Source organism: Phyllostomus hastatus, unplaced genomic scaffold (assembly GCF_019186645.2).
Source record: "Phyllostomus hastatus isolate PE091 unplaced genomic scaffold, TTU_PhHast_1.1 phas_contig_150, whole genome shotgun sequence".
Classification (NCBI taxonomy): domain Eukaryota; kingdom Metazoa; phylum Chordata; class Mammalia; order Chiroptera; family Phyllostomidae; genus Phyllostomus; species Phyllostomus hastatus.
Window position 1 is genome coordinate 21859942 of NW_025333611.1, and position 27173 is coordinate 21887114.

Sequence of the window (27173 nt, forward strand, 5' to 3'; positions counted from 1 at the left end):
GTCACAGCTTCTTAACTTCTATTAATAGTGCAGATAAATAAGCATGAAATTATACTATGTCCCAATTTTACAGATGAGGAAACTGAGACTTAGAGTGGTATCAATCACTTGCCAGGGTCACACAGATAATAACTGTGGGAACTACCATATTACCTGAGTCCAGGCTTCTCTTCTCAAAATCATTTTGCACGTATAAAGTGCTGTCTTAAAAAACAAGAGCTGTCTCCATGAATGACATAGACCAGAATCCCTCCATCCTGGAATCTGATATCTCTTGGAAAGGGAGACATTAAATAGTCAAACAAAAAAATAATATTTAAATCCCAGTAAGGAAGAATACAGAGAGTAAAAAAGATTATAATACAGGGATCTGAGTTGGATTAGTGGGTTACAGAAGTTTTCACTAAAGGAGAGATACTATAGCCAAAACAGAAAGCTAAAAGTAATAAACCAAGGAGCAAGAAGAAAATACAGCAGAGAAAACCGAATACCCAGCCCGGCCAGTGTTTAACCAGGTCACACAGGGAGGGAGTCATGCAGCACTGACAGGAATAGAAACCAGTTACCCCTACCCTCGGGCTGGTGCTATTTCCTTGATGCCAGACCACCTAATGCACCTGCTTCATGCCCCTTTTAGCTGATGTCTTTGAGAAGCCACCAGGCCTCTCTCTTAGGTTGCAGTATACAGAGCTTTTGCCTGCCTATGCAGTGTTCGTATAGTGAATTAGGAAATATGCCCCCTCTAGGCTGGTTAAACCCTGAGGGCTCAAAGCTTGTGCAAAGTAAGAGGTCTTGCTACCCTTTCCCAAGTGAGTAAAGCCACAGGTCGTCAAGGTCCATGGCTAATAGAGAACCTGTGAATGTTATTTCTCCACTAGCCCCTTGGACATGCCCAGTGCTCAGGTCTAAGCAGTGATTTTAGTGGCATCATTCTAACTCTGCAAACTCCCCACCGTGGACCACTATCTCTAGGTCACAACTCTTCAGTAAAGACAGGATCAGTGCCTTCTTGAGAGGATAAAATGGAGAAACATGGAAGGATCCAAGCAGAGCTGTTTGACGGCTTTTGAGTGCAGTTTGGTGCCCTGTAAAGAGTATGAAACCGGGAGAAAGAGGGCCATGTCCTCCCATGGGCTCTGTGACACTAGACAAACTTCCTTTTTCTAAACCTCAGATAATTCACCATTTATTAGAAGGGCCCTCTGGCAGTCACAACATATAAGCTTTGGTCAAACTGTAAGCTTAGGAAGCCCCAAGTCCTCATCTCAAAGAACCAAACTTACAGCATTCCTCAGGATAGCCAGTATCATCTAGACTTGAAACAAATGTTATCCCCTTAAGCATTTATATCCAAAAGGAAGGATGTTTTACATCTGAAATACATGGCAGCATTTTAAATCCAATATTTCTTTTCATTGTGTGAAATCATTTTATTATCACTTTTAATGTTTGCTATATGCCTCAAGTAATGTGCATTCAACTCTGGTAAAGATAACCTTGCCCTCAAGGAGCCTCCAGCCTATTGGCAGAGACATATAATCAGGCACCTATTAGATACAGGAGAGAAACACCCAGTTCTTTTTGGAAAAACCAGAAGAAGCTTCCCAAGGAAGTCAAAGCTGAGGCCAGTGCCCAGAACAATATTAGGCTTCTTGAGGGTTGTGGAGTGAATAAAACATTCTGAACTTAAGAGATCCAGAGGCTAGCCCTGGCTGGTGTGGCTCAGTGGACTGAGCATTGGCCTGCGGACCAAAGGGTCACTGGTTGGATTCCCAGTCAGAGCACATGCCTGGGTTGCAGGCCAGGTCCCCCCAGAAGGGGGCATGCAAGAAACACATTGATGTTTCTCTCCTTCTTTTTCTCCCTCCCTCCCCCTCTGTCTAAAACAAACAAACAAACGATTAAAAACACAGAGAGATCCAGAGGCTAGAAGAGAACTATTAAAGTACTGAGTTCTCAAACATTAGTCCAAGCATTTTTGCAACAGATGATGGAGCAAGTAACTCTGTGGAGTAGGGTGGAAGAGTCATCACAAAGGTTCACAGAGAAGGGAGCATTGGAACCTGAGCCTGAGGAATAGCAGGTATACTGCAAGGGGAGATGAAGGGGAAGATACTGCAAGAAAAATAAAGAGCATGAACAAAGGCATGGGGGTGGCATGAGGGTGTGAATGGGAATGCTCAGGTGAGGACAAGTAATTAGCTCAGAGCATGAGGATGGGAGGGACTAGGCACACCTGCCAATCTTATTTACTACTTGCTTGTTGGCACTGCATAATAGTTCTGTCTGATACCCATCTAATTGTCAATGCTGGCATGGGAACTACCTCCAAAAGAGTTACTGCAGTGTCACTTTATACATACACATTAGAAAAACCAAGAAGTCTTCTCTTTCCCCATAGGAAAAACTAGGTTTGAAAGATAGGGCAGGACTCATCAGATCCAAGAACAAGCGGTGTAGAAATCTTGTGCAACATCGTAAATTCCGTAGCAGATGATGTCACCTGCAAATGCCCTATAAATGGAGCAAGGCAACAGGTGCTTTGGGACACTTTCTACCAATGCCCAGTGCTACAAACATGGCTGTCTCAGTGCTTCGGGTGACAATTGTCCTGGGACTGCTTGCCTTAATCCTGACTTGCCATGCCGGTAAGTGTTTCCGGTCGCAGCTCTGGCAGTGTGCAGTAGTTAGCTCTGGTCAGAGGAAGCTGGCTGACGGCACTGATCCAGAACCTGAAGGGCGAGAGGGGGAGGGGCCTTTGGGCACTGGCCTAGGAGTCCAGAGGCAGCTCTTCCAACACAGAAAATGCAGGATTTCTACTCAATGTGCTTCAGTTACATCCTCCATCCTTAGTGAACGTGTGAAGTATGAAATGATTTCTTCCTTATGTATTCTGTGATATAATGACACTATTATATTATCAGAGAGCCAAGAGTGTTTGTTTTTGGATAGTTATAACTGATAATGTTCAAAGGTGAAGAATATGTACTCTGGAATAAGACTCCTAGGCCTGACTTCACAACTAATCAGAAATGTGACTTCAGGCATTTTATTTAACTTCTCTGGGCCTCACATGTGAAATAAAATGTCAACAGTTAGCTTTCTCATAAATTTATCACGAAAAATTAAATAAAAGAGACAAAAAATTAGAAAACTACTTGGTCCGTAACAAGCACCAATAAATATTAACTGTTATTGTTATTGTGCATTATCATTTAATTCTCATAATAATCCTGTTCTGCACACATGTAGTTTTATTATTTTCCAGTTTGTGGGTTAATAAACCACACTTGCAAAGGGAAAGTTACTTGAGTGGAGACACTGGTAGTGGTGACACACCTCGGACTAAAACTGAAGTCCCTTGGTTGTTTCTGTCATAAATAAGTATCTACTTTCATGCCTGTTTCCAGCACACAGAGGACCACAAGGCAGCATGCAGAATTCTCAATAATTCATTCCTTTTTGGTCTGTAGAAGCCAGTGAGCTCTTGACTTGTCTCTATTCAGAATGACAGGTCAGAAAACACAGACAGTGCACATACTGCCCTTGAAACTGTTTTAAATGTAATGTGGCAGAACTCACCCTCAGCCACCCACTGTGCACCAGCACAGCACATAGGCCCACACCACAACAGAACAACAGAGGTGGCCTTAGAGACTACTGCGTCCATCCACTCCTACAGGAATCACCCTGGTGGAGTGAGAGGTGAGACTGACATCCTAAAGATCAGTCCCAGCTCTGTCTCTCGTGAACTCTGGGTAAATCAGTTCACTGCTTGGAACCTCAGTTTCTTCATCTGTAAAATGGGATAACTATAAATTTCACCAGATCAGATGAATATGCTTTTGTAATCACTTGTAGATTATAAAAACTATACCAGTATCAGCATTACTGCATTTTTTAAGAACTTTATGATTATGTTGATTGTGAAACTCAACCAAGTAGCTAATGTAAAAAAGAGTTATCCCAAATTTGAAAAGAGAAAATATTCAACTATTGGCTTTGATCACTAGTTTCTAGTAAATCACATTTCTTAATTTTATTATTATTTATTTTTGTTTTCTAACATTTTCAAATTTCTTAATATTTTAACATTTTTTAATTTTCATGATCTCCAAAAGCACTAGAGAAGAGGGCTACTATGAATTGTTTGTTATTATTTTAATAATAGTAGTAATAACACTGCAGTCATTTATTGTGGGCTTACTTTGAGTCTGGTATTATGATAAGTGGTATATATAAGAAATGATATGTATACATATATGATATATATGAATGATATATGAAACACCTTTTGATCCTAAAAACATGATGAGGAATTGAAAGTATGTCAAGCATTGTATGCAAGGTTACATGGGTAATCTTTTGAACACATGAAGTATGTAGGACTCCAAAACATATGATCCACCAGACCCTAATCTACTCAATATATACATGGTCCAAGGACTGGGGACCAAGGATCTGATCTTCACACACTCCAATCCAGAGCTCCTTTGCATGTAGTGTTATATTTAAAAAACAAAGTCAAGTAGGCAGGAACACACAAAAAAATTCAGTTTTTATGCAAGGAACCTCTGTTTTCTGCCTGGTAAATATCTTCAGGGGATAATTGCTTGAAAGTATTATTATATGTAAATAACAAGGTCTGTGGAGTTAAAAAAAAACAGGTTAAAACCTGGCTCAGCCACTTTCTAGATGTGTGTTTGCAGGTGAGCCATATAACTTTTCTGCAAGTCTTGTTTCTCTCCTGTAAAACTGCAGTACCGTCATCGAGTTGTGTAAGGGTGAAGGCATGCTACGGAAGCACAGTCCCAGTATCTGGCCAAGAGGCCCAGCATCACAAATACGCCCTCTCTTTGCTCCCCCTTCCCATGAAAAAAAAAAAACTATTCTGGTCTCTGTGGTCACGCTGCACTTTACAGTGTAGGCTCATTTCCATATACGGCTGTTTTTACCTTAACTCTTAGCATATGCTATGTACATGATAGTAGGCTCAGAATTTAAAAAAAGCTTGTTGAATGAAAAAAAAACCAACAACTGAATGAATGAACACTTGGTGATTAGTACATTAATTCTGGTTATATATCCTAGACTGCTGTTTCTATCAAATCTTTTGTTGTGGCATAGTAAGCAATAAATGTTTGTAGTACTAAAGGCCATATCTTTTTACTAAGAGTTTCTATTTTAGAGTATAATATAGATGTAAGACTTCTAACATAAAGTGACTACCTCCACACAAAAACCTAGTTATACCTTTTCCATTTAGAGTCCTGGGTACATTCCCTAGAAGCAGGAACTTCTTAAGTCAAAACTTGTGGGATTGCAGATAAAATATAGGGCATTCAATTAAATTTGAGTTTTGGACAAACTATGAGTAATTGTTTAGTTTGAGTATGCTCTAAATATTGCATGGGTCATTCTTATGTGGAAAACTATTGCTTATCTGAAATTCAGCTTTAACTGGGTCTCCTGTGTTTTTATTTACAAAATCCAGCAGCACTACTTGCAAGGCTATAATGAAATAAAATGACAAAGATCCTACTCCATCCTGGCACCAGGGTTGAGTGGGGAGGCCGCAGGTGGCTGCTAATTGCTCCTCTTTCATTCCGTCTGATCTCCTGAATCATTAGACCACTAAGTAAAGCAGGGCCCCCCACACAAGAGAACTTGCATGCCAGCAACCTCCAGCCTCATTCACTGGATCCTTGGCCTCATTCTAAAGGAGCCAAGACTCTTGATTAAGACTCAAGAGTAAGAGGTCTCCAGTTACAGTTGCATCTTCTCTTGCTATTGGTGAATCTTCTTCAAGTCACCTAATCTTTTCAACTTCTTAGTTTAGTGAGCAAAAATATACACACCCCAGGGTATGTGGTCAACAAATGCTACTCATGATTATTTCATCTTCATTATTATCATTACCATGGGCCCAGGGATCACATGGAGAAAGAGACCATGCTATTGAAATGAAACCAGACATTCTGCATGTTAATCCTGGCACTGGCATTTAAGGCTTCTTAACTCTGACCAAGTGACTTAGCCTCCATGAGCTTCAGTTTTCTCCAGGAACGGGAACAACATCTACCAGAGAATCAATGTCTGTTGGTCTGTTTGATTGTTTTCAAGAATAAGTGATATAATGCATGTAAAGACTTTCATTGGGTATGCATTAAATATCGAATAAACCCAACTACATGAGGCTCCTAAGTTAATTAGTGGGGGTACATGGGCACTAGGGGCTCCCTACAAAGAAGAGAGACATTGCATTCTTGTTGCTGAGAATTGCTTCTGAGATTCTGTTGTGTTTTTCAGATGACAAGCCAGACAAGCCAGACAAGCCAGACAACCCAGACAACGAGTCAGATGACTCGGGCAAAATGCCAAAGCCAGATTTCCCCAGATTCCTAAATGTCTTGGGCAGAGAGATCATTGAGGATGCGGTGTCACTCTTCCTCGGCTCCGTGATAAAGCGCAAGTAAGTACTGAGATAAGCCTTGCCTGTGTCTAGTTCACTGTTGGTAATGACCACATTGCACTAAAATGAATGAGAATCAAATTCGTGGTGCATGCCAATGTATTATTTTAATCGAAAAGTGTGCCCTTAAGTCTTATTTCCCTGAACTCTTTGGGGTGAGCATATTCCCATCAGGCAGTTCTGTAAAATATTTTTATCTCAGGACCCAGTAAGGAGGAGGAAGAGCACCAGCCAGGAGCCAGGGAGCCAGGTTCTGGTCTGCGCACAGGTGCTCCCTCACTGGGTGATCTCGGGCAAGGCGCTCCCTCTCTGTGGGCCTCAGTTTGCTTATCTTTAGAGTTAGAGGAATAAAGTACCCATCCAGTGCAGACCCTGTAATTCTTTGGTGAAGGTGGTAGGTAATGGTGTGTTCAACAGCTACAGTTGTGATGAGTCCTGCCTGTAATTGAAGTAACCCAAAAGGGTTAGAGATGGTTGCTAATCTGTCCTCACAGACAATCTATGTGAGTGTTTTGATCATGAGGAATTTTCCTTGGTGGCAGATCACACATCTTTCCAATGTTCTCTACCTGCTTCCAAGCCCCTGGGCGCAACTGCTAGTGCATCTTACTCCAGTCTACATAGCTCTGATTTCTACTCTGCTTTGCACTGTTCATTCTCTCCATATTACTCTCCCTGACTTCAGCTCTCCGGGATCCAGTTCATTCTGAATTTCCAGGTACTTTCAACCTCCACCTCTCTGAGCCTCTGCTCTCCAGTCCTCTCCTTCACAACCCCCTGAGCAGAGTTTGGAAAAGTGTGCTGTTATTCACCTGCTTCAGAATTCCCTGGAGAAATTACACAAAATGCAGTCTCCTTTATTCCATCTTGCACCTTCCTGGGACAAAGCTAAGGATATGCTTTTTAACAAGCTTTCAGGGGGTTCTGATGATTCTGCTATACAATAGATGTTGAAAGCCTTTGATTATATGTTCTGAGCCACATGGCTGGGTGTGAAGGAGTTGCATAGCCTTTACATTTTTATTCATATTTTGTGTAAATGTGACTATTTGCATTTTCTAGGAAAATGCTTCTAACTTTTACTAGCTCCTCAAATGGGGTCTATGACCAATAACAGACTAAGAACCACTGCTGTGTACAGAAGTAACCAGGGGTCATTCTGTAATCTCTGATCTGCTTAAATAAATATAGTACCATGTGAATGGGCAGAATTCTGCATGCAGCCCTCACGCACAAATGTTGAAGCTTACAGATGTTTATTTTTATATTGTTATTTTTCTATTGTGGCTGCTTTTGCAACTGGCATGTCCCCATAATTGTTAATGCAAACAAGGAGGGGACTTAAAAGCAAACAATAGGAGTAGTAACCATGATGTACAAAGTACAGATTAGATTTGAGTTACAGTCATATTGCTATAAATCACAACAATAGCATTGTAGGCGGTTGGAACTATTCTAGTTCTTTTTATTCCTCCCCTGGGGAATTCCCCAGATATAAAATAACACTTTTTCTTCTATTAACCCTGAAAGTTGACTATCTAACATACTAAAAGATTGCAGTCAGCTCTGGGTTCAGAAATGGCACTTCATCTTCTACCATTTTATTTCTTTCATTATATTCTAAATAAATAATGTTCTTTCTGTTCCCGGAACTCACAGACATTTGAGGCCTCCTGTCATTGCTTTCATTTCTGCCTAAAACTTTTCTCATGGCTAGTTCTTCGTCCTGAAGCTTACCTAAGAGTCAATTCCTCAGAAAACTACTCTATAATGACTCTTATTAACACTGTCTTCTTTCGTTCCTTGGTTCTTCCCCATCACTTTACCTTGTCGTAGTGTCATAATCACAGGTATCACCATCTCAAATAATTTATTTATTTTTAATATAAAATATTAAATATTTTTAACATGGAAGTAGGGATCAACTCTATCTAGCTCATTGCTATAGCACAGTACCTTATATCAGGTACTCAGTAAATAGTTGTTAAATTAATTAAGGGAAATTATCTTAGAGATCAGATCTAAAGCCCATCTGTGCCAATTCGACTGAGGAATCCTGAGGGAACTTTGTTAAAAGAATAGCAGTCCTTGCTCAAGGTAATAAATCTAGCTGTCCCCCCTCTCTCCAAGGGATGACCATAAATATAATGGGAAATGGAGAATGAGAGGAGACCATCAAGATGTATTCCTAAGCACTTAATACATACAAAGTAGGGGCAGGGATTGTGAAGGGAAAATCTAGACCATAAGTCTGTCCTCCTCAAAGAATTTGCAGATTTGACAGTAAGATAACATGAGCAGATGTAATGATAATTAAAATGCCAAATAAGATAAATATCAGCCAAATATTATAGGTAATTTCTAGAGGAAAAAAAAACTGTCACTGCAGCCAGAATGCTTAGGGGAGTGGTTTTGGCAAAGGTGAGATGCAATTTGGACCTTCAAGGACTAAATAGATTTGATTAGAGAGAATGACAGGAATGTTGAAACTTCATATAGTGAAAATCCTGCTTTATTTTTCCAACATATCTGGTGCCTAAGTACTGTGTCAAGCACATAATAAAGGCTAGATATTTACTTTTAGGTCAGCGAATAGGCCGGCTTGCTCCCTCCACCTGCTCCCTCTGCCCACCTTCTGGATTATCTTAGAGCAATGTAAACTGGATCCTGGTCCCCTTTGAGAAGCCTTCAATTCTTGTGAATTTCTCCAATCCCTTGGGTTTCCATGACACATTCCTGGTTCTCTCCTTACCTCTAGCCATCCTTTCTCATTCTCTTCGTTTGACTTTTCTTCATGCCTCTGTGCCTTGGACAGCAATCCTCCTCAAGGCTCCAAACGTAGCCTGCCTGCTTTTTCACATCTCAGCGTTCACATTGGGACTACTAGTTGCAATTTAATGAGTTCCAAATTCAAACATCTATTGCACTCCTTTTTCTAAGCTGCAGACTAAGGTGACTAGTTGTTGACTACAAAATCCCACCTAAGTTTTCCATCAACATCTCAAATTCAGCTGTTCTAAATGCAAGCCCAACATCTCAGTACATACCTGTTCCCTGCCCCATGTTCCTTATCTCAGTAAGGTACATCCCTTCTCACCCAAAATCCAGAAACCTTGGGGTCTCCTGGGATGCTGCCTGCTCATCGCCAACTTCACCTAATTCTGAATATTGAAGGGCTAACTTTTTTCCCCATACTATTCCTTTTCTTTAACTCCACTGACTTGTTGGCTAGTCCAGTCCTTCATCATCTTTCCTGCAATCATTTAATTAGATTGGTAGTTAATTCATTTCACTGTTTCTATCCATACTCACTCCCATCCATCCTCAACCTACTCCCAGGGTTATATAACAGAAACACATAGTTGGTTCTATCATTGCCAAGCTTAAACTCCTTTCATGAATTTCCTTTGCCTACAAAATCAGAGCAAACATATTCAGTTGGTGTTAAAGGTTCTTCTCTGAGGCTTATATCCCCTTCAATCATCTCTTTCACTCATGCATCCAAGCACCTGATGTCCTAATAACAATTGATTTCTGTTTCAGAGTGGGTCACATTTGTATAAACTGCCAATATCTTTGAATGTGCTTCTCCCTCTGCCAGCAATGCCTGGCCTGCAATCCCCAACTCTTTTCTCCTCCCCTGACAAGTCTAATGGTTTTCTAAAGTCCAATTCAAAGACAAGCTCTCCAGAGACATCACAGACCTCCACAATTTAAAAACTTAAGGTATTCATGCTCTGGGATTTCATAATGTTTTGTAGAAACCTTCATAGCAGCTTCTTCCCCCATCATTTTAAGTTACTTGTGTCTCAATGCAACTGTTTTCTCCACTGGACTGTAACCTCCTCACAGACCACTTTTAAGTCATCTTTTACCTTCTCAGCAGCTGCCTCGTACCCAATCCTTGAACAGTAGACCACAGTGCTTCTGGCACTAATTCATGATTCTAGAGATCTAAATTTTAGACTTTGCCTTGCAGTTTATCAGCCATATGACTTAGCTTGTTTAATCTCTTTGAACTTCAGAGGTTTTTTTCATATGTAAAAGGAGATAAAATCATTCATTTTTTCATTCAACCGATATTTATTAATTTATACTACGTGCCAGGCATTGTTCTAGGTGCTGGGGATATATTACTGAACAAATATATCAAAATACATGTATATATAAGTATGTATTTGAGTAAACACCTAATTAATAGACTTTTTAAATATTTAAAGAGATAATTATACATAAATGTCTTTTCAGCTATGAACTATTAGGGGAATCTTAGATCTTACTTCTTTCTGACATAGAAAAATCTGGAAAAGTAAAGTACAGTTCAAACATTATAAGACACCCTGGTGCTCATTCTAACATTTCTATTTAGTCTAAATTATAATTAATTTTTTCTCTTTATTTTTTCTTTTCAAGAGATTTTGTGGAATTTGATGCTAAACAAGAACATTCATCAAAGTGACCTCCCAGGTGATTTTAATTAACAATTTACAACTTAATAATAGTCTCCAAGACAAAGAAAAATTGGTCAATCTGACTTTATTCAATAAAGTTGGACACCCATGCCTACCTACAAGCAGAAAAACTGTATTCTTTCTGGTTTTGTTTTGTCCATGCTGGAGTTTTTAAAGATGAATTTTAAATAGATTTTTAATCATGTTAAAAATGAGAATGCCGTAAGGATTAAGGGAGGAGGCACTATTGTGAGTGAAACAAGTAAGCACAGGGAGTGAGGAGACCTGGTTCCTGTCACAGCTCTGCGAGGAACTTGTTTCCTGCACACCCGAGCTGTGAAATGATGGGATGATAAAGTCTAAGGGCCCAGGTGATCAGGCCATCGTCACTCACAAGAAGAGTCAGATTTGCTGAACCTAATTCCAGGAGGAAGGACTGGCACGCTCCCTAATCCCACTGAGTCAGATTTATGTACACACAATATGTTTGGAGGGCTCAAAAATGTTTGCTGTTCTCTTATCCAATTCTGAGAATGGATAGTGAAATATAAACACAGAACTATAGAGCTGGAAAAGAATTATATCAGTATCTAGCATTAACTGAGTACTTACTCCGTTTTAGGCATTAAGCTAAGTGCTATATATATGTGCTACCTACTTTAATGCTAACATCCCTATTTAAAATAGGTATTGTTATCCTTAAATTCTCTAAATAAAAAAGCCAAGACTCAGGGATATTTATGTATTGGCCAAGTTATAAGGGAGGAGGGGAGGATTTGAACCCGAGCAGCCTGGTCCCAGACTCCATGCTTCCTCACTAACCCACAGTGCTAGTGGAGAACAAATGAAAATAATGTAGGTGAAAGCAGTAGAAAACAGTGATTAAGCTGTCTGACTTCAGACATGCCTCAAGGGGCCCATGGAAATAACCACTACACCTCTGGTTAGTTGAGTTATCTCATTGCCATCTCCAGGAGGCATGGTCTTTCCCAAATTCCATTTCATACCTGACCTGGGAACATGTCTCTCCTCTTCTGCTCCATTTCATAATGTGGGTGTGATGAGTGCAAGCTCAGAAAGCCACTATTATGTTATCCCAGAACGTAGCCCCTCCTTTTCCATAAGCTCTGACAGATGGAAATCAGGCTTGGGCCCTGGAATCAAGACATACTTAGCCCTAGCACTCCTGACTCTCACCCCCACGCCACCTAAGCTCCTTTTGCATCTCCCCATTCACATCTTCTCAGGGAACAGCCCAGCTCTTATTGCACGTGCCCTAACCCTTCGCCTTCATTCAGACTGTTGGTACGTACTGCTATCCATTAGTGCCCACCAGCAGAATCCGTGGAGTGCCTTCCTAGAGTTCAGTGTAGGAGGCAATCCAACAGAGAGGCAACATGAAGGAGTTAGGAAGAGCAAAAGGCATAAAGAAGCAGCAAATTCAACTTCTAACTTGGCTACTAACTGGTTACGGGACCATGGGGAGGTCATTTGTCCTCCTTGAGCCTCTCTATACTCCTTATTATTAAAAATGTGAGGGACTTAATTGGTCCAGATCTTAAGGCCAGAATTGTTTTGTTTTTAGCTGCGCCTAAAAAGCTTTGAGTAGATCTGGGAAACAATGGGCCCTGATGGGCAAAGGGAAATGGCTCAATCTAGGGAGGTAAAGAAATTTAGCCTCAGGGCAGGAAGCCTCTACAGCAGAGATTAAATTTTGGATGGTTTAATTACGTGTACCTCCTTAAACCCTGGTGACTGTACATTTAATAAGTAGTTTCAAAAGTGTCCTTTGTGTGATAATTGCCTCATCTAATCAAAAGCAAATCATCACACTAAAAGCAAGTGATTCAGAGAAATACCTGTTTTTCCAGCATAAAACATTTAGCCAAAGTTCTAGATTATTTCCTAAATTTAGATAGATAGATAGATAGATAGATAGATAGATATAATCTCATCTTCCTCCTGCCACCTACGCCTCTTTCTTATACATACATTCCTTTAATGCTTACTTAATCCATGCCTACCATGGGTCATATTCTGCCAGTGCTACCAAGATGAGTAACACAGCTCAGTCATTGAGAAGCTGATAGCTTAGGCCAGAGGTTTTCAACTGGTGTGCCACCAAGAATTTTTCAAACATGCAATACCTGACTATCTAGTCAGGGGCACTGACCTCTTTTTCCATACATGGTCAGATAAAAAATGATAACAGCCAACACAATAATAGCCATCTGGTGTGGATGAATCAAAATTAGTTTTTTTTGTCAGATCATCAAAAAATGTATTTTCTGGTGTGCCCCAGAATTTTAGGAATCAGTTTATGGGTGCCACAAGATGAAAAAGGTTGACAATCGCTGGTCTAGGCTATCACCTAGCACACCGTACCTCAGGGACTGTGGAGAGAAGTGACAAAGGTGTGATAAAGTGCCTTGGTCCTGCCTTGGAGAAAGTACACTTAATAGGTAATTCACAAGTGGCTGATGAATAAAACTGCAGCTGGGCATGGATATCACTCAACATCTACTCTCTGAAGTCTTATTGGAAAAGAATTTTGAATTTTAGGACTTTGAAGGGGAAAATTTGGCTTTCCTAAGGACTGCCTCCTCCTTTCTGAGTGTAGTATATGTGTCAGTTGGCCTATTTCTTTTTGTTCCCTCCCTACCTGGAAACTCAAAGTGAAACTGATGATTCACTTCATTCCTATGCATAACCTTTGTGCATTTGCCCTTCTTCCCTGTTGCTGATTCCTGCCCTACATTTCTTGCATTTTTGGAGTTGTTCTTGCCTGTTTCCTCAAATATATATTATAGTTGATTTCACATTCTGAAGCTCAGAGGCATAACAATCTGAAAAAAAAAGATTAAAAGATCTTTGTATTTTTCTTCAATCATAAACCCTCTCTAGCTGGTAACTGTTTCCCTCTGTCTGGCTTGTGTTTGTAAGGACACACCTACAGGGCTCCAGAACAATCCCAAGGCTGCCAGATCCTACTTTTCCAGTTCTTCTGCACCACGCGGCCTCCAGGACCCAGGCCTCAAAGCACCTCCCAGCAAGTTCTTAGGATTCGGGCTCTGACCGCAACCAAGTGCAGCTTTACTGTGAGCACCATGACTTTGCATGTTTGCTTCTAGAAGTCAGAATAAATGTGTCCTCTTTGGGTGTCACACATCCAAGTTCATTGAGAAGATTTTTATTGATGGTACCAATTTTTTCCTGAGGGTGTTTAAACTTTTTTAATGCTGCGAAAATATTAAATATGTAAGAATTATCAGCAAGAATAACCAAAGAATGGTTCAAAATAAGGAAACCAAAGGCCAGGTCCAAAGTCACAGGATCAAGAAATGATAAAAAGAGGATTTTAATCTGATTTCAAAGAACATCCTCTTAAGCCCTAAAAAATGTGTACGTTTCGAAGATAAAAGTTTCATGCATCTTTTTGGAAAGTCTTTTGAAAATATTTAAGCTCGTTCTCCTGAGCTAGTAAACGAAAAGCTAACCTTTTTAAAATATATGTATATAATGACAAGGTTATCGCTGTGCCACAGAGGCTTTATTATTCTCATAGAAGAGCAGTGTCTGGGACAGAAGATTCCTGGAAAAGTCTAGTGCGGCCCTGTCACTGGCTCCATCACCCCTTTCACTGCACAGAGGTGGGTCCCTGGTGGCCATCACTGTGGTTCTCACCAGTTAGTGAGAATCACACCATTCTACCACCCGACCCTGCTGAACCAGGGAGCCTCCCAGAATTATTTACCATGCAAAGGAAGGGCATGATGACAAGGACAGCAGCACTCTCATCTGGAACAGAGGATCAACCTGCGTCTGCTACTGAGCTCTCCAGGGCTGACCTGAGTCCCGTCCTTCCCAAGCCCTTTACTCTGAAAACAACCCCAGTGCACTTTCAATAAATCTTTTGTTTGACTGTCTTCCTGTTTTTATGCAGCCACGATAGGTTTCCATGCAACACGAAGATCCTTTAATAATATAAATGGCTCAACAAAGAGTCAACAGCTACTAAATATTGAAAAATGCATATTACATTCTACAACAAATTCAGACAACCCACAGTCTGCACACTCCAGAGACTGGGCCAATTTCTTTTATTCCCCCAGCTTTATTGAGTTGAAGTGGACATAAAATAGTGTATAAATTTAAGGTATAAAAGTGATAATTTGGTATACGTATATATTGCAAAATTTTTACTACAATAAGATTAGTTAGCACAGCCATTATTCACATAGATGCCTTTTGGTGGGGGCAGGGGTGATGAGAGCTGTTAAGATCTACTCTCTTAGCAACTTTCAAGTGTGCAATACAGTATGGTTAACTATAGTCACCATGCTATACATTACATCCTCCAAATATATCTTGTATTGATCTTATAACTGCAAGTTTGCACCCTTTAACCACCTTCACCTATTCCCCCCACAAACAACTCTCTGCCCCAGGCAACCAAACACCAGTCTACTCTGTTTCAATGATTCCATTTTTTTTTTTAGATTCCACATGTAAGTGCAGTCATACAGTATTTGTCTTTTTCTGTCTGACTTATTTCACTTAAGGTAATGCCCTTAAGAGTCATCCATGTTGTCACATATGACAGGATTTTCTTCTTTTTTTTAATGCTGAATTATATTCCATTATGCATGTATGTGTCTGAGTGTGTCTGTTTTTTCTCCATGCATCCCTCAATGGACACTTAGGTTATTTTCGGGTCTTGGCTATGATAAACAACATCACAGTGAATGTGGAAGTGCTGATACCTCTTCCAGATAGTGACTGTTATTTCCTTTGGATACACACCCAAAAGTAGGATTACTGGATCATATGGCAGCTCTATTATTAACTTTTTTAGGAGCCGCCATGCTGTTTTCCATAATGCCTGTAGCAATTTACATTCCTATCAGCAGTACACAAGGGTTCTTTCCTTTTCTCCACATCCTCACCAGCACTTGTTATTATTGCTTGTCTTCCAATAACAGTCATTCTAACATGTGTGAAATGACATCTCACTGGGCTTCTGACTTGTGTTGTCCTGATAAATAGTGATGCTGAGCACATTTCCATTGGCTGTACATCTTCTGTGGAAAAATGTCTATTCAGGTCTTTTGGTCATTTTTTAAATCAGGATGTTTTATTTTGCTATTGAGCTACATGAGTTTCTTATGTATTTTGGATATTAATCCCTTATCAGATATATTATTTACAAATCATATAAAGAAGAGCTGGTCGACCTCAGCTCTTCTTAGAGACATAGGTAAAAGGAGGAAGGGAAAGAAGTTTCACAAAGTGCAACAATGCCAGTTGCAAAAAAAAAAAACCCTACGGGGGTCAAGAAATGGCAGGAAATCAATATCATCTTCATGGAAGGGGTGACAGTTAACGTTATCTTAGTCGGGAAGCAGCCAGGAAACATAAACGACTGTAATGCTGAGGACAGAGGGGAGGTAACATAGTGGTTCCCCCATATCTGGGGGGGATAAGTTCTAAGATCCTCAGTGGATGCCTGAAACCACGGAGAGTATCAAACCCTATATATGCTATGTTTTATCTTACACATACAAACCTATGATAAAGTTTTCTTTATAAATTAGGCCCAATCACCAGTAACAAAATAGAACAATTGAACAATATACTTGAATAAAAGCGATGTGAACATCTTTTGGTCTATTATTTAGTAAAATAAGGATTACTTGAACACAAGCACTTTGATAACACAACAGTCCATCTGACACCAGAGAGGGCCCCTAAGTGACTAATGGGTGGGTGACACATACGGTGCAGACACACTGGACAAAGGGACAATTTATGTCCTGGGCAGGATGGAGCAGGGCAGAGTGAGAGTGCAGGACTGAATGGTGTGCAATGTAAAACTTGTGAATTATTTATTTCCAGGATTTTTCAGTTAGTATTTTTGGACCATGGTTGACTGTGGGTAACTGAAAGTACACAAAGCAAAACAGTGAATGAGGGGACTAGTGTGCACAGAATTGACTCAACAGACAACAGAAGACCTAAAAAATCAAATAGCTGATGGTGAGGCAACCTAGCAACTGATAACAGGAGGAAGCCACTACCCACCTCAGGTGGAAAGAAAGAGAAAAGGGGTGGTGTAACTAGAGCCAGGGACGGGAGTCAGCTGGCAAAAGCCAGAACCAATGCACACCCATCCAGCAGGACCTGGAGGCTCAGATATGGCACAGGCACTTCCAGAGATTTCTGTCAAATAGAGAAGGAGAGGAAGCCAAACTCTGGCTTTCTTCCTCTTTTCCTACCACCTATCTTCTGCCTGGGACTCCCGGAGGCAGAACGGGGCCCAAGAGTCAGCTGACCTGGGAACCTAAGAAAGTCAACCTGCAGGGGGCCCTTCATGCCCCTGCCTTCCCTCCACATGGAACAGGGTAGGGGAAGGATGGGGAGTGGACTGGAGTGGACCAAAGGTCCCGAGACTGGCATTAGATCAGGTCTGAAAGCAGACTATAGCAGACATTCTGGGTGGGGAAAAACTTGATTTTTCATTGACACATAAAAGTGTTAACAGCAAAGAGATTTAGCTATTTTTTCAGTATGGCTGGGGCTAGAGACCATGTCAAGAAAGGGATGTGGAGGAGACTAGACATGGAGGCAAAGGCCAGTCCATGAAGGGCCCGGCATTCAACGCTAAGGAGCTCAAAATCTGTTTTGTAGGTGATCGTAATAACCAAACTTATGTTTTGAAAAGAAAATTCTGGCATCGTGGTAGATGGTACCTAGAGGGGAGAGGCTAGGTCAGGACCCATTTGCCAGAGGCTGACATGGTAAAAGCCTAATTTGGTGTAAGGGTCGGTGAGTGACCCTGCAGTAACTACAAACGTAACTACAAACATAATAGAAACTCGCTTTCTGGTGGTGTAGGCTCCAAACCAATGAGGTTTGTGAGGACCTGTGTTGTCAGACAATACTTTGAAAATTCTTTTCCATTTCAGGTTTTAAAATTTCTTTAGAAGTAGGCGGATAGAAGCACAAGGGATCTGGAAACTCCGTCAGAGGAACATCAGTTGCAGAAGGTGGAGATTTTTAACTTAGAGGTAGGCATCATTATGTCTTGGTGGAAATGTGAGTTACCCTTTATAAAGACAGGCTCTCTAGAGTTTATGACCCAAGGGAAAAATTATCTAGTTAAGACCCTTCTGAATAGAGCCCCCAGATATAACAATAAGACAAACTGAATCTATTCATCGCTTTATTCATTCTTTCCAGGAGTCACAACGTTTTAGGATGGAGCGAGCTTCAGCCAGGGAGGAGGAGACCACAATCCTCCTTCTATTCTCGCTTTGTCCTGCCGTCACACCAAATGTGATAGGGCGTCCTGAAAGGCAGAAGGACAGGAATACAAGTAAGAGCAGCTTATATGTAATTAGCACGTTTCCAAAAATAGTCACCCTCCTACTTAGCCACCATTCTGCTGAGGGGAAAACAAAGGCTTGGAGGGTTAAGTCCGATCCAGAATCCCAGAGCTGGGAAATGGCAGAGTCACAGCTAGAACACAGGTCTGTCATTCAAATACTCCTACTAGAAATGTAGACATTGTGCTTTCCTTAAGAGTCTGGAGCACGCAGACCTTATATGAGCAGTCAGTCAGGGGGAAATACACATTCATGAGTGAGAAAAGGGAGAGGGGGAGTGTAGTGGGCAGCGCAGGCATTCAGGGACGCTGACCCCTACCCTTTCGCCAACTTCCCCACAGGCTGTAGTTACCAGCAGTTTCTTCACGGCCTCAGCGGCCTCTGGGGTCAGCCCATTCACACTCTGTCTTAGCCCTTCCACAAGGTGCTCAACAGAAATGCCCAGAGTTTTCAGAAGCAGCTTGAAGGGATCCAGGGTGAGGATGGTGTCCAGAGGTAAAGGTAAGGCATCCTTGACAGGAAGTGGCACCTTGTTGATGAGGAAGGCCGTAGCTGCAGAGCAAAAGGGGAATCAAGTGAAACGGCAACATCCACTCCTGTCTGTGAGCTCATCACCTTCCACTCTGTCCACGAACAGCTCTATTCCAGCCACAGTCATCTTGGGCCTTTGCACCTGCTGTCCCATCTCTCTAGAACTTTCTTTCTTCAGATAGCTACATGTTTTTCTTCTGCACATTACTTGGTTTCTCCTCCAATGCTGCATTCTCAGAGAGTACCTAAAACGGTACTCCTGTCACCCTCTGTCTTTGTTTTTTCTTACCATTACCTTGAATATTAATTTGTTTGCCTTCATCCTCTCACTAGAATGTAGGCTCCATGAGAATGAGGAACTTGGGTTTCATTCACGAATGTACCCCATGCCTAGTGCAGTCTACTGCGCCTTGCCACACAGTAAGCACTCAGGAGACACTATGACTGACTGTACAGGGAGGCGCTTTGCACATGGCTGTCTCTACAGCCCACACGGTCAAAACAAAGGTAGAGATGCCTTAAGGAATCTCCACCTGGGGACAGGGATGGGCCCAGGCACAGCCCAGGAACTGTTCCCAACCAATTTAACTCAATGCCACAAAAATAATTGAGCACTGATTCTGTACCAGTTGGTGTAGCAACCCAGAAGAGTAAGACAAGAATACTCCATTCAGGGAACTCACAGTCTGGTGGACAATAAAGACCTGTGTATGCCACGGATCGGCCTAGGCTGGGCTAACACTGTGGACAAAGCTCTGTGGAAACACAGAAGAAGGGATGACTAATTCTAACGTGGGAGAGTGATACAGGGATCTTTCCAGAAGCTAGAGTGCTGTCTTGGGGTAAATGTCAGGATCACAAGGTGAAGAAGGGAACAGCATTTGAAAGAGAACAAAATTAATAAAGGCACTGAGATATTAAGAGAAAAGTGCATACGCAGTATGGGGAGTCTTCTGTCCAGAATGGTTGGAGCTCAGAATTCCACTGGGGTGTGCTAAGGAGGGATAAAGGAAGTAAAGCTGCAAAATTCAGGGGAGGTCAGATTTTTCAAAACCTCAAATGGCATACTAATGAGTTTGAGGTGTTTTTATTTTTCCTGAGGGCAATGGAGAGCTAGTCAAGGCTTTTATATGGCAAAACTGCATTTTATATCTTCAGTTTTAGAAAGGTAACTTTCACATAGAAAATGAATAAGCATACAATATAAAAATGGAAAAATATGTAGGACATATAAACATGTGACTACAGATATGTAAACATGCATGTGCATGATCATACATATAAAAATACATATCCTCCTGCCAGCCAAGATGTCACCATAGTTCATTTTCCTTTGGAATCTTTTTCATTTATCATTCAGACCATGCAAGGTGAGCCTGTTCACCTGTCTCATCTTCATCTGCTACCACCAGTTTTCCCTCCAAAGTTCTCTTCTGGGGGGGTGGGATCGATTTCCCTCTACTGAGCTTTCAGTAGCCACCTCTGCCAACAGCTATTTGTCCCTGGACAGTAGAGAACAACAAAATAACTGAACTGGATGAAGTTACAAATTTTTCAAAAATCCTATACAAATACAAGACCAGGTAGCCGAGGTGGGTGTAGGCAGCACCTAGTTTCTCGTAATTCATCTCCTTATATTGAGCACTTCGGTGACTGTCTTCTCCGTGTGCACTTACAATTTCTGGGGAAAAAATCTGCAAAGCTTTCTGTGCTCTGAATGAGCAGTGACCCAGATGCAACCAAATATCTTTCTGGTGGTTAAACAACTCTCTCCAAAAAGCACTGGTCATTGTTTTCCAAGAAGTCAGCTCCTGTAACAGTTTGCCCCTCAGTTCTTGTGCAGAGCTCTAGAGGAGTACCGTTGTGCTGGCTTCTGCAGAAGTCTTAGCTCCCTGCCACACTATAGGCACCCTGGGAACACTATTTATGTCTGATTCATGTCTGAATCTTCTGGTGCTTATCCAATGCCCTACGGGTTGTAGCCATTCAAGAAATGGCCACTGAGTATGTGAACACATAAATGTAGCTATGCCTCAGGAGAACCAATCTGGAAACCTGACTGATTAGAGATGGCAGCAAGAATGATGCCCCCTAGTTTCAGAGGCATAAAAGAATGAAGTTGCAAAGTCAGGTTTTGACTAAAGATTAAGGAAGACAAGGAAAACGAGGGTGAATGATGTCCAACAACTAACCTTTGTTTACCCTCACTGGGAGATGGCTAACTTCTTATGTGGGATGAACTAGGGTTGTTGGGTTAGAGCTCAGATTGGGGGTGGTCAGTGAGGTACATCTGAAATCCCTTCCAACCTTACCATCCTGTGGTTCCCAAACTCCCTCTACCAGATTCCACTGGGAGCCTACACTTACTGGTTGCATTCCTATTGTCAGAAAAGTAGAGAAATATACGTTCCAAGCTACTCACCAGAGTAACTGCATATGCCAATGGTCACCAGCAGGAGCACAGCGACCAGCTTCATGACAGGTTATTATCTGTGATATCTGCCAGGAGTTTTAAAAGGGAATCCACCGAGCCAGGGGTCCTGCTTGTGGCACCAAGTGTAACTAACAGCTGCTTTCGTGCCCACACATATTTATACATATTTATACACCCCCCAAGGCCACCACAGCAAAGAAGAGCATGAAGGTCATGTTTCCTCACTAAACAAATTGGAGGATTTTCCGCTTTCCCTCAGGTTCCCACAAGAAACAAAGCCCTGACTTCAAGCATTGTCAAGGGCTCTTGCTCAAGCCCTTGCACAGAGACCATGGAGACACCAGGGGGAGACGAAGAGCTCTAAGGATCCTTCACTATTCTTCAAGGCTTAAAGAATATTGAAAATGAAGGGAAGGTTTTACACTGGGATTCGAAGGAGTGAAAGTTCTGTTGAATTCCTCCAGCTTTCCATTTCTTTCAAGTTGGGAGACTCACACTACCAGATGAGCTGTCAATCCAGTTGTGGAAGAATCTGGAGGTCCCATTGGCTCTGGTATAATACAGACCCCGCTGCATGGCATGTAGTCCCATACTTCTCTAGAATTACCTCCTCCCATCCCAGCCCGGCTCACTCATCTACCATGGCAAGGTCCTTCATCTTTTCCAGTGCTTCAGGGCATGCCTTCTCTGGGCCCTCATGTAGCAGAATAGGCTCAGGATCTAAAATCAAAATGTCTGTTTTAAAAATCTGAGATTCTATTTTTACTCTTTGTGTAATCTTGGATTAGACATTTTTTAACTATAGTATCGGTCTCCTCATCTATGATGGGGACACTAAGAGCAGGACAGTCCCAAAGATGTGACACTAAGAAAATATTTTTTTTTGCAAGACTCTGTCTAGATAAACAAGTAGAGTCACCAAAATATTTGCTTTAAACCGCCTGGCAGTTCAGCTGCAATCGTGTGAAAGAAATGCTGCGCTGGCCACAGAAACAATCTGCCAGATAGGCCAGGGGGACTGAGGATGACCCTATGTGTGAGCCCAAGCCCCAGAGTTCCCTGGGGAACCTGGTGCCTCACATGCAAGGAAGAGAGGGCAAAAAACCTGGAAGGAGAGAAGCAGGGATCAAGACTCCCTGGATGAATGGCACGCTGGCCTCACCGCCAAAGAGGGACTGTGCACACTCTGAGGAACGTTATGCCAAGGCACAGCCCCTGTGAGACGCAAAGTTAGGAGCGGGGGCCCAGCCTGAGGTTGTGGTATTGGTATGAGGATTTAATAAAACTCTGTTGACAAACGATGTAACTGAATGAAACCAAGATGAACACTTAATAAGTGTCGCTCGTTATTAATTCCTATACGTAACTTAGATGTCACGGCCACCTCTTTCTTTTTCTGCCACTTTGTAAACTGCACAAAGGAGACTGTGTGTTACTGACACTCATACTCCGTCCTCCCCCTCCTTCCATTTTTCCTGGGCATTACCACCTTGCCAGGGGTGCAGATGTGCCAAAAACACTCAAAGAGCAAGGTTGCGTGGCAAGTTGAGTCTATGCCATCTTTTATTTTTATGTTATAATCTTTTCATGGGACACTAACCAGCCCTGCCCTCATCTGTTCTTGACATTTGCAAGTTTGCTTTCAAATCCTTTCCCTACTCTTCCCCTCTCATGCTCTGCCCTATACAGGAAGCTGAGCATGTCACACAGTGGTGCCCAGACTGCTTTGCCAACTGTGTCTGGTTAGGGTTGGATAATGGAGGATAATTGGCTAATTGGCTAATTGGAAGGAGCCGGTAGATTAGAGGTGAGAGAATGGGGAAAGCCAGGCTATTTCTTCCTCCTTCTGCTTCAAGAGACATGTTGGGCAGTGACCGCATCTTCTCGATGGCTTCAGAGGCTTCCAAAAAAGTCCTCTGTCCGTGGTTCCACCCAAGCCAGGCAGATCAGCCACTGTTCGAGCTTCTGTTGGGTTGCTCCCACTCCAGGCCCAGCTCCTCACTCTGTCCCTCCTAGCCAAGAAGAGTAGCAGCTTCCAGCATTTTGTAACCTCAGGGTTGACTTACCTCCCCTACTACCACCAACTGCATTTCTATCACATTGTAAATTATTCTCCAAGTTAAATTCTTCCTGTTTGATCAGCATGTGGTTTTGATTGCCTGGCTGGGTTCTGGCTAATATAGCATCCTAAAACACTGTAGCCCTTCCAGTAAAAGCAGATCTTTCCTTTTGAAACTCTCATAAGCTCCAAGTTATGAATCCATGAGGGGCACAGCCAAGACCCATCCCAGAGAAACACAGCATCACACACACAAAGACATGTGTCTCCCTTCCAGCCTCTTAAGTGCTTGCTACTGTCTCGAGCGTGTCTGCTGGTCCCAGAGGTGAGCTCTTTCCCAAGAAACTCCTTGGACCCCTTTGGTAATAATACATTTCTGATGGGCCTATCAAGTGGTCTGCCAGACGTGCCTTTGGTTTCTTGACCGAAACCAACTAGTAGACATGAATGGCTACACTAAAGACGGGAACCTGCTACACACACACACACACACACACACACACACACAGGCATAAGGCACTGCTGTTTTCACTCATGTGTTCAACAAGTATTTACTGAGCATCTACTGTGTACCAGGCACTGTATCAGGGACTAGGACTGGAGGAGTAAACCAGACAAGCAACTTTCATGCCTCCATGGAGCTGACAATGTAATGGGATAAACAGACAATAGACAGGTAAACAAACAAGGAAAAGGACTAGTGGTCAGTGTTATGAAGAGGCAAATAGGGTGCTATGCCAGAGAACAAGTGGATGGGGAGTCCAGTCGGACTTAAAAAGAGACTTGGACATGGCTGCTTCTGGGGTCCCTATGATCTGAGCCATTGTACTAATCATGTCTTTTTATTCTGTATTTTTTGTGGCCTTCACACCATGGGGCCTAGCTGGACTAGCTAATTTCTAGAGACAGCAAACAATGCACCTGGGAGTGCACCTTCCATATGCAAACCCACCAATCCAAAGCCCACACAGCCAACCCCTTCCTTTATAGAGCTCTAACACCCTAGGCCACTCATCATCCCAGGGCCAGGTGCCAGACAACCAGGGACAGACCCTACACTCTGAGCCCCCTGAAATTATTCAAACTAGCCTATCTTCAACCTGCTTACCCTGGCTCCCCCATCCCTTCCCATGGGAACCACAAAAAAGGCTTTGCCCACTTCCTGCCATTCCTCCAGACAAACCTGGTGCTTCCCATGTGGCATGTCCCCTTTTCGTGGGATCTGTTATTTTAACAAGTTTTTAATGGCAGTCATATCCAGATCTGTTAGCATGAATAATAATAACTTATATTTTATTTTATTTTTAAATTTTTATTTCTTTTTAGAGAGGGAAGGGAGAGAGAAAGAGAGAGAGAGAAAAACATCAATGTGTGGTTGCTGGGGGCTGTGGCCTGCAACCCAGGCATGTGCCCTGACTGGGAATCGAACCTGCAACACTTTGGTTTGCAGCCCACACTCAATCCACTGAGCTACGCCAGCCAGAGCTTAAAAACTTATATTTTAAAACAGCCATATAGCCTTTTCCTATACTGGTATTTTACTCTTTTCATCATAATTATTTAAACCAATATCTTCTTTCCTGAGACCAATTTGTAAACATCTTGAGGGGGTTTGCCTTTTCATGTTTGGATCCTACACACTTGCTAATATTATTAGGGACCACTAATTAGTGCCAGGCATCACACTTTGCTTATGGTATCCACTTCATTCTCACAAAGCCACTGATGATAAGAGCTTTTATCCCATCTTATAAATGATAATCCGAAGCTGGAAGCAATGAATTAATTGCCGAGGTCACTTAGACAATAAATAATGGGGTCAAATTTGAGTCCTTTCTTTTCTGATTTGTATTTCTTTACCTTTAAACACTTAATTAATATGTATTTCCAGCAAGCATTTGTAAAATAATTTATGAAAAGAAATGAAAGGAAAAATAAATTAATGTCAGTGTTATTAAATTAATTTTGGATGTGCTTTTTGAATGGGTTTCTTGGGGAGATTAAATTTATAATTGGGAGTGGAAATTCAATTAGCCATTCAACAACTATTTGCTGAGTACGTCTGGTGCATCTGGCTGTGTGGCGATTCTGGGAACACAGCAACACAAAATCAGGTACAAATCTTGCCTCATTTTAATTACATTAAAGAAAACGATTAGAAGTCAGTAAGTCCTTTTTTTCCTCTGTAAGAGAAATGACAATTATAAAGAGGTCTCTTGAATGCTGATGCAAGACAGTGATGAAGGAAAAGGCAAGAATCAGCCTGAGATTTCATCTAACACCCCACCTTCCAGCTGAAAGGACACAGTCATCAGAAACATCACACTAGTCTGGTCTCTTCTCTACTTGCTGCAAATTGAATGGTCAAAAGAGACCTAAACATAAGCCTATATACAAGGGACAAAATAGTCTTAAAATTTGTCTTTAAGAACACAAGCATATAACATATGATCAAATGTCAAAGCTCAGTATATCAACCTCATAAAGTGTAGATAAAAGCAAAAGTATCTGTTCCTGGGCCCTTTCCATACTGATCACTTCCTATTTAGTGAAAGCAAATCAGTCCATTGTCATTTGCAGCTAACTTTTAGCCCCTTTTCTAGGCACTGCAGAGAAATCCAAAGGGCACGTGAGCATAGGAGAACTTAACACAGAAAATGACTGAGACCCAATCAAAGCAAAATCTAGGGAACATCAGAGGGAGATAAGTGGTCCGTCCAGGCTTGATTTTTCAATGAAGACTTCACGAATTCAAGTGGATATTGAATTTAAAATCTAAATAGGCAGAGAGGGTGAAAAATAAAACTAGAACTTGCCATGTTTTATTTTGGAAAATAAATTGAGACGATGACATGGGCTGAAGAGAAAGGTGTGTGGACAGTGTGCCTTTCATCTGCCTGTGCCCAGCACTGTTCCTTGTGATCACAGTGGATGTCACACAAGTGTTTAAGTTTATCGTCAAACAATCAATACGTTGTGTCAGATGAGTTGGATGGGAAGGAATGACTATAAAAACTAAAGTCTGTCTGAGTTCGGTCTGGCGAGACTTGATCAGTAGTACAAATATGAGTTTTTACACAGGAGGAAACCTGGTCATAGGAGTTTATAAAGCAAAGGGAGGCAGAAAGGCCTTTCAGGCTCCTGGACTCTGGGCCCAGATGACCCCATACTGCCAATCCACTCCCACATTCACAGCTAATGTCACCACCTTCTTAGGGGACCAGTACAGCATGTGCTCCACCTTACTTCCAGCAAGATGCCAAACCTCACAGGGGACAGCTCTCAGTGTTCAGCAAGCATTCTCTCAGCCATGATCCTGTCCTACGGTCCCGCCTTTATTGGCCCTTTGCAAAGGAAGATTTCACCATGTACCCCTGGCAACCTCCACCCACACAGGCAAAGGGTGGAACCAAAGCTTATCTGAGACTTAGGGGAACACCTCGTGATATTCCTAGAACACGAGAAGATGGGAGCCCCGTAGGAGCTGCTATGAGCCATCTTCCCCGTGAGGCTCTCAGAGACATTTCTCATTGCCTCCCAGGTTCTATGAGGTGCGGGGCTTTCTGCTCTACCCCTCACCCCCTCAGAACAGAGCCGCAGGCTATCAAACCCAAACCTCTTTGCTGCAGTCTAGTTCTGGCTCCCCAGCTACAGGGTGTCCAACAACTTGCGTGCAGCCTTCCAGTCCCTCTTGTTTGGGTATCATCCTTTTTGTTGTGTGAATCAAAGATGACAGGGACCTGGCACTTCTGACTTATGCTTCTCTTTGTTGTCTGTGAAAGTGACAAACTGTCAAAATCTAAGAGTGGTTTGTTGGATCTTTAGCAGTTCTGTCAGTCAG

The 27173-nt window shown here is 42.0% G+C and overlaps 2 protein-coding genes across 4 annotated transcripts; one reads left to right on the forward strand and one right to left on the reverse strand.

The window, feature by feature from the left end:
* Positions 1–2530: 2530 nt before the first annotated feature.
* On the forward strand, positions 2531–14839 carry CUNH5orf46 (chromosome unknown C5orf46 homolog). Of its 3 annotated transcripts, XM_045827508.1 has the most exons (4): positions 2557–2648; positions 6310–6472; positions 10886–10939; positions 13867–13999. In XM_045827508.1, exons 1-3 carry the CDS (start codon positions 2561–2563, stop codon positions 10929–10931), a joined length of 297 nt encoding a protein of 98 aa, XP_045683464.1. In that variant the 5' UTR covers positions 2557–2560; the 3' UTR covers positions 10932–10939; positions 13867–13999. The 3 variants fall into 3 exon arrangements, with proteins under 3 accessions (XP_045683454.1, XP_045683464.1, XP_045683473.1); XM_045827498.1 differs by lacking the exon at positions 10886–10939 and having other exon boundaries at positions 2531–2648; positions 13867–14839; XM_045827517.1 differs by lacking the exon at positions 13867–13999 and having other exon boundaries at positions 10886–11054.
* A 3293-nt stretch (positions 14840–18132) lies between these two features.
* Positions 18133–21386, reverse strand: SCGB3A2 (secretoglobin family 3A member 2). The gene is made up of 3 exons (XM_045826840.1): positions 21262–21386; positions 18661–18860; positions 18133–18271 (listed from the first exon to the last, which is right to left on the reverse strand). Exons 1-3 carry the CDS (start codon positions 21314–21316, stop codon positions 18248–18250), a joined length of 279 nt encoding a protein of 92 aa, XP_045682796.1. The 5' UTR covers positions 21317–21386; the 3' UTR covers positions 18133–18247.
* Positions 21387–27173: the final 5787 nt, after the last annotated feature.